Genomic DNA, 7,771 nt, shown 5'->3' on the forward strand with positions numbered 1-7,771 from the left:
CTGCAGAGGTGCTGCCACGCCTGGCTGCAGTGGGGCCTGCAGGGATGCTGCCATGCCTGTCTGTGGGATGCTGCCATGCCTGGCTGCAGTGGGGCCTGCAGGGACGCTGCCATGCCCAGCTGCAGCAGAACCTGCAGGGATGCTGCCATGCCTGGCTGCAGTGGGGCCTGGACAGGATGCAGGGCTGAGCTGTGGGAAGCCCCAGGCACTGAGCGCTTCGGTTCCCAGAAAAGCAATTACCATGCAGCAGATTACAGGGCTAATAAAATCCCATTATGCTATTTTGGAAAGTAAATCTGATCTGGGCGCTGCCGATTGATATCAGCCGTCCCACAGAACGTCCCGCAAGAGCCCCCTGCGTGTGTGTAACACGAGCCTACAGTAGATCACACTAATTAGATATCCAATAACAGGAGGGCTGATAGGAACTACATTAAAATCTCTTTAAGATGAAGATGTAAAACCCGAGGGAGAAAATTCAGAGTTAATGATGCTGCAGCAGAGGCTCCACCGGAGCAGTCCGCGGCCCCTCGGCCTGGTGCTGCCGGCTGCAGAGCAGGAGCTGCAGGGGAGGGGGCAGAGCGGGGCACGGGCCCCAGCACCGTGGTGGCACTGCCCGTGATTTTCATTACCCAGATTCAATAAGGGGAGAGCGCTGTGAGCTGCCGGCGCTCCCTGGGAGGTGACTTGCCAGCCACTAACGGAGCCGAGAAATCAAATTAGCCCCAGCTCTGCTCTCGCTCTCTCCCTGACACCGCTGTTGGCAGCCAACGGGGAGTTCATCAGGGCCCCGCACTAATTCTTATCTCGTTTAAGTGACTCCATGCCGGCATCTGATGCAATTTGCTCTACACCACTGCCGCAGGCTTTGGTCCCTGGCCGCCGCTTCCCCAGGATCTCCAGCAGCTGGCAGCTTTGTGGGGGCATAGGCACCTGCAGCACACACAGGCACAGTGTAGGCATACAGGAATACAGAAGATTATGGAGGCTTAGGGTGGAGGGGAAGCTGCCCTGCCAGGCAGAGGGACACTGCCCAGCCCAAGGCTCTGATGCTGCGGAGGGATGGACGTGCAGCCGGAGCAGGGCACCCCTGCATGGGTGGACACCGAAGGCCTTTTGACTCAGTCAAGGCCTTTTGCTTCCAGTCTTGTTTGCCCCAAGGCGTTAAATATTTTGGGAAACTGAAAACGGTAGGAAGAACCTTTTTTGCTGAAATTTACAACAAATGCAAATTTCTGTGGTGAAAACGGACTGCAGTGTAGGAGCAGACTGGAGGGGTTGGGGGAAAGCTGCTGCCCCAGGCAGGGGTGCCAAGGGCTGGCTGCACATGCTGCCCGCACCTGCGGCTGCCAGAGCCACTGTCGGTGGCACAGACCCACCTGCCGCAGGTGTGAAGGGGAGCCCGGCACCTCCAGAGCTCTCCTCTCCCCTGCTGGTGGAAACCCACCGTGTGTCAGAGGCATATCCCAGGGCAGGCTCCCCTCCCCTGCCTCCCAGAGGGCTTCCCCATCTTTCCAACTGCTGAGGATCTCCTGCAGTGCCCTCTCCCCCATCGTGCGCCCGCTGCACACGATGCTGGTACCCCAAACCCCGCCTTGCCACAAGCAGGCACCGGGGCAGAGGACGGGGAAGCTGTTTTGGAGCTGGGCGGGGGTGGGGGATGGCTGGGTGGGCCCCACTGGCATCCTCCTGTAGCATTTTATCCTCCCAGCCTGAAACTTGATGCAGCGGGAGAGGCTGATCGCGAGATTAACGGGGCGTTCTCAAAGCCCGGCGGCGCGGGCAGAGCCACGCGAGTGCCGCCCGTCCCCGCTCCGCTCCCGCTCGGCCGAGCCATGGTGCCCGCGGCCCTCGGGGCGCTGCTGGCCCTGCTGCCGCTGGCCGCGACCCTGCAGAGCCCAGGTAAGGCGGGGGAGCGGGGCAGGGCTGGGCTGAGCGGGGCCGGGGCTCCTGCAGGGACAGCACCTGCCCAGCCCCTGAGCCGCGCTGAGGGACGGGCGGGGGCTGCTCTTGGGGAAGCCTTCGTGCTGCTGCGAGGTGGCACGGCTGGGGCAGGCTGGGGCACGGGGGAGCTCTGCTCAGAGCCTGGAGGTGCCGGGGTAACACCGGCAGCGAGGTGGTGCAGCCTTAGCACCAGCTCTGCTCTGTGGGGTCTTGAGGTGCTCTGGAGCTGCGCCCAAAACCTGCCCTGGGGACACAGAGGGACGTGGGGTCTCCTGCCTGCACTCCACTGCCCGAGAGAGGCTGCCTGAGCCCCCTGCCTGCTGAAGGGCTTCCTCCAATATAAGGTTTAGTTCCTCATAACCTAGAGCTGGGTTTTGGGCACGATGCTGTGCCTATAGTTTGCAATTGCAGCTCTGTGCTGTGCAAAATTGACAGCCAACAGATTTCCTTGTTATTCCATTTTTATTTTCTCATCTAATGTTCCCGGGAAATAGCACAAAAAATCCTTGAGCTGTTTTGCACCAGCCCAGCTGAGTTTTCGGCAGGCTATCGACTCAAATCTCTGGATAGGTCATGTAGCTCCTGCCACCCAACTCCCAAGCCTTCTCCCACTGTTAACACATCTAAGGTGGCAGAAAAGGAGTGGGAGCAGTGATATGCTCACCCTGGCAGTGCTGGCCAGGAGGCAGGAAGGGCTGTGCACACAGATCCCCATGTGTTAGGGCTGTGCCAGGGTTGTGCCAGGTTCGTGCCAGGTTCACCAGGTGAGTCGCTGGCACAACCTGGCACAGATTTGGGCTGGGCAGACCAGCATGGTGTGTGGAGCAGAGGCAAAGAGCATCTGAGGTGAACCCAGCCCAGTCCTCCCTCTGCAAAGCCATTTCCCTGCTGCCAGAGCATCCTGATGCAGATATGGGTGGTGTGGGTGCGAGGAGAGGGTGGTGCAAGGAGGAGTGCAAGCACGAGCCAGCTGCCACCAGCTGCAGCAGGGAAGGTCACTTGGCCCGAGCTGTGGTGATGGCAGCAGCTGCATTTCCTCCCCTCACCCTAATTGCTGCCTCTCCCCCATCTCAGTGCCTCTGTTGGTTCATGCCTGCCTGGGCGAGCACCATGCACCGCCACTCATGAGCAATGTCAGAGGGGCTGAGGCTGTTGCTTTCCCTTTTTTTTTTTTTTTTTTTTTTTTTAGCTTAAAATAGAGATTAAAATTCCCTTCCAGTCGCTTTCCCCAAGTTCCCATAGATCTATTCCAATCAGTCTCTTCTATTATGCTGGAATTGGACTCTGGGGCTGTGGCTACACAAGTGTAGCACTGCTGCCCTGGCCCAGCCGTGGTGTTCCAGGTGCCTGGCAGTGAGGACATGGTGCTGAAGGCAATTTGCTCTCACTTGATGCTGCTGGCACCAGTGAAGGGACTGTTTTCACAGGAAGCAAACACCAAGATACCTAATAAATGAATTTAGCATCCTGCTTCATCTCTAACCTTCACCGTCTCCACCTGCTGAGCAAAGAAATGTCCCTGGAGGGAGTGAATGGTATGAAACTTTCCCGGGGGCAGCGTGTCCCTCGTGGTTCCCCGCTGCCGCTGTCCTGGCACTTGTCCAGAGAGGTGAGGGCTGGCATCTGTGCCCCCTGGGGCTGGGGAAGGTCACAGCGCTGACAACCTGCACGGCACAGGATGTCAGTAACGTACTAGGTGATGCTTCTGCTGTCCAGGCTTGTTTCCCATCAGGATGCTCTATTAAAGTCGGATGGGAAACCCCAAGGGGTAAGTGAGGGCAGGCAGCTGGCAGCACCCCGCAGGCCATGGCACACCTCAGGGTGGCGGCGGCTGCTGCCCCGGGGGAGCAGCTTCCCTCCGTCCCTCCGTCCCTCCGTCCCTCCGTTCCTCCCTCCCTCCCTCCCTCGCTCCCTTTGTCCCTCTGCCCAGCAGGTGCCCGGGCAGATGCCGGGGCCGGGACGCCGGAGCCCCCCGAGCCCGCCCTGCGCCGCCTCTCCCGCCACCTCCTGGCGCACTACCAGAAGGGCACCCGGCCTGTGCGGGACTGGCGAACGACCACCACCGTGGCCATCGACCTCATGGTCTATGCCATCCTCAGCGTGGTGAGTGCTCTGCTGCCATTGCGCAGGGCGGGGAAGGGTACCTGGCGTGCAGCATCCTGCCAGCGTGCTCTGCCCATCCTCCGGAGGGTCAGGCCCCGTTCTGACACCGTTCCCATCTTCACAGGATGAGAAGGACCAGGTGCTGACCACCTATATCTGGTACAGGCAGGTGAGGAGCCACAAAACCTCACCCCTTCCCTGCTGGCCGTCTCGGGGTCCAGCACCCCCAAACCCCCGTGTTTTCCTGTGAGAGAAGTGTGCAGTCCTGCAGGAGAGCAGGGGGGGAAACACATCCCGGGGGCTGGCGAGACCTCTGTAGCACATGAGCCCCAAGGCTCAGCTTTCATGCTCCCTGCTTTGCACTGTTGGGTGTTGCGCAAAATGAAGGATTATTCTTCCCTCCCTGCCTCCTGTGGTTGGGAAGCTTGCTTGGTGCTGGCCTGGGGTCTGGGTGCTGGCAGAGCAGCAGGACCTCGCCCACCAAGTCCCCTCTCCATTGTCCCCAGCACTGGACAGATGAGTTCCTCAAGTGGGACCCAGCTCGCTTCGACAACCTGACGCAGATCTCCCTCCCTGTGGAGAGCATCTGGGTGCCCGACATCCTCATCAATGAGTTGTGAGTGCAGCCAGGGTCTCGAGGGAGATGCACTGGGACTGGAACTCCTCACCCACCGTGGGCACGTACCCTCCCGTGCTTTGTATTCCTGGCACAGAGCTGGCAGCCTCCCCACATCGGGAGCTGCAGATGGGGATTGGCTCTGCAGCTGGGCCATTTCCAATGCTGGCTAACCGCAACCATTGGTAATTACCCTCGCTGTGCCGGGGGTGAGATCCAGATACCAGGAGAAAGGCTTTGTGCAGACAGTACAATGCCGGGGCAGCTGCAGAGCTGCTGGCCCTTCCCACGGAGCTGTGTGGTGTCCTTCCCACTCCGTGGGGATTTAAGGTGCTCCCAGTGCCTCCTGAGGGCTCTGGGACCCCTCGGGCTGGGAGAGGGCAGCAGTCTGGTGAGGTGACGTGAGGCAGAAATGCCTGCAAGGGTATGACCAGAAAAGCAGAACAGGAGGCAAATCCCTGGCTCGTGGGCAGTTCCCCCCTGAACTGCCGCTTGGCAGAAGGAAGCCCTGCCCAGAGCGCTCTCCAGCCCTCACCTCTGTCCCTCGTGTCCCTCAGCGTGGATGTTGGAAAGTCCCCACACGTCCCCTACGTTTACGTCAGCCATCGCGGGGAGGTGCAGAACCTGAAACCCATCCAGGTGATGACAGCCTGCAGCCTGGACATCTACAACTTCCCCTTCGACGTGCAGAACTGCTCCCTCACCTTCACCAGCTGGCTGCACCACAGTGAGTGCCGGGCCGCGGGCTCGGGTCCCGGGGAGCGGGGGGAGCTCCGGAGCTCCGTGCACAGGCGGCTCGTCCCTCTAGATGGCCCCAGCGGATCGGGGAAGCGCGCAAGGCGGGCAGTCGGGTGCAGGTGCCGGCAGCTGCCCGCGCTCTGGGCGGGTACCCCCAGTTCTCGCCTCTCCTCCGCCCCCCAGTTCGCGATATCAACCTCTCGCTGTGGCGCCAGCCCGAGCTCGTCAAGTTCGACCGGAGCGTCTTCATGAACCAGGGCGAGTGGGAGCTGCTCTACGTGCTCAGTCACTTCCAGGAGTTCAGCGTCAAGAGCAGTGACAGCTATGCCGAGATGAAGTTCTATGTAAGAGCCTTTGGCCACCGCGTTTCTCGGGGATGTGGCACGAGGGGAGGGACCTGCCCCGTCCCTGTCTCTGCTCTGTGCTGCTGCTCCTGCCTGCAGGTGGGAGGCTCCTGCTAGTGAGCCCTTCCTCTGGCTCACCTTAGTGCCCCCCACCATCCTCGCTTTCCTTGGCAAAGAGCCGCAGCAGCTGAAGGCTCATTGCGACCCTTCCCAGCCTTTTGTGTCTCTGTCCTGCAGGTAGTGATCCGGAGACGCCCCCTCTTCTACACCGTCAGCCTGCTGCTCCCCAGCATCTTCCTGATGGTTATGGACATTGTGGGCTTCTACCTACCTCCCCACAGTGGGGAGAGGGTCTCTTTCAAGATCACTCTCCTGCTGGGCTACTCGGTTTTCCTCATTATTGTATCCGACACATTGCCAGCCACTGCCGTCGGCACTCCGTTGATAGGTAGGGTGCTTCTCCTGTCCACCTGCCACGGCAGTCGTGGGCAGAGACCACAGGGCCCTGAGACTTGAGCAGGGAGGATTGGCTCTGTGCACGAGCCTTTGCAGGTCACTCACCTCACCGGTGTCTCTGCAGGCATCTACTTTGTGGTGTGCATGGCACTGCTCGTCATCAGCCTGACAGAGACCATCCTGATTGTGTGCCTGGTACACAAGCAAGACCTGCAGCCCCACGTCCCTGAGTGGCTGAAACACCTGCTGCTGGAACGAGCCACCATCCTGCTCTGTATCCGGGACAGGAAGAAATTCAGCCAAAGCAGGATGCAAACCTTGGACACGTCCAGGCAGGTGGAGAACAATGACAGCACAGGTAAGGGTGGCACAGAGAGGGCCCGTGGGAACTGAAGGAGTCTAGGTGCTCTGTGGCCATCTACACCTACATAGCCATTCTTTGTATGGTGAACTGTGTGCCTCGTTCACCCTCACAGCCCCCAGTTCCCTGTCCAAACTGATTTTTCACATTTGCTTCTCTTGATCCCTCAGCCAAGCCGACGCCCTGTGTCTGTGAGGACCCCCGGGAGTGCGGGGCAGGGGGGGGCACGAGGCCTGCTCCGGCCTTTGCTGGCCGGCCCGAGGGCTCAGCAGCCCTGCAGGAGGTCCTGCGTGAGACCACGGCAATCCGCCAGCTCCTGGAGAAACGGGAGGAGTTCCGCGACCTCGCCCGGGACTGGCTGCAAGTGGGCTACGTGCTGGATGTGCTGCTGTTCCGCGTGTACCTGGCGGCCGTCCTGGCTTACAGCATCACGCTGGGCACCCTCTGGTCGGTGTGGAGGGATGCCTGAGCAGCGCCCGTTGCTCAGGGCGGGAGATGGGGGACCTCGCTCTGGCGGGTTCTCCCTGGCTCTGGGACTCGCCAGTGTCTGTCGACCCAGGCGGGCGCATCCCTCACGTCCCTCAGCTCCGCAGCGGGAAGGCGGAGCTGAGCGGGAGCCCCCAGGACCCCGTGACCCTGCCCAAACCTCTCTCCGCGCTTCCCCTGCCGGCCCCGGGAGCGCCTCCGGCCCGGCCCGGCCGCGGCTTCAGCACCGCGGACAGCGGCCCCGCAGCCCGGCCCCGCCGCCTCCCGCCCGGGGTCCCCCCTGCTTCGGGGGATGCCCACCGCCCCAGGGGTCCCGCTGCCCTCGGCTGCCCTACCCCTCACCCCGGCTGCTGCCTTTATATCGCACCCCCGGCCCCCGGGCACGCCTGCCCAGCAGATCCCCCATGCTTTTGCTCAGCAGTTTCAGCAAAGTGGGAGAGACCCCGCGTCCGGCCGCGGCCAAACCCGGATGGCAACGGGACTGGCTCCGTGAGCACGCGGTACGGGGAGAGATGCGGGGGCAGAACTGCCATCACAGCTGGTCCCAGCTCCCGCTGCCATCTGCCCCTGCAAGGACAGAGACACAAGGCGAGAAGCGCCGCAGATACCATAAGGGCCCATCCCACGTTCTAGGAGCATCCTGCATATGCAGGTGATGGGGGACAGGTGGGTTGACATCACCTGGCTCTCCTACGTCTGCCCTCAAATCCTCCAGCCCCAGAG

The 7,771-nt window shown here is 61.4% G+C and overlaps 1 protein-coding gene across 1 annotated transcript; it reads left to right on the forward strand.

Moving 5' to 3' along the window:
• The first annotated feature begins 3,912 nt into the window (after positions 1 to 3,912).
• LOC128947232 (5-hydroxytryptamine receptor 3A-like) lies at positions 3,913 to 7,256 on the forward strand. Its single transcript, XM_054291461.1, has 8 exons — positions 3,913 to 4,047; positions 4,172 to 4,216; positions 4,554 to 4,663; positions 5,221 to 5,390; positions 5,585 to 5,745; positions 5,983 to 6,193; positions 6,326 to 6,559; positions 6,733 to 7,256. The coding sequence occupies exons 1-8, from the start codon at positions 4,024 to 4,026 to the stop codon at positions 7,029 to 7,031; spliced, it is 1,254 nt and encodes a 417-aa protein (XP_054147436.1). The 5' UTR covers positions 3,913 to 4,023; the 3' UTR covers positions 7,032 to 7,256.
• Positions 7,257 to 7,771: the final 515 nt, after the last annotated feature.

The sequence above is a fragment of the Melozone crissalis genome, unplaced genomic scaffold (assembly GCF_028551555.1).
Source record: "Melozone crissalis strain CALT ecotype California unplaced genomic scaffold, PUWL_Pcris_2 ptg000092l_1, whole genome shotgun sequence".
Lineage (NCBI taxonomy): Eukaryota > Metazoa > Chordata > Aves > Passeriformes > Passerellidae > Melozone > Melozone crissalis.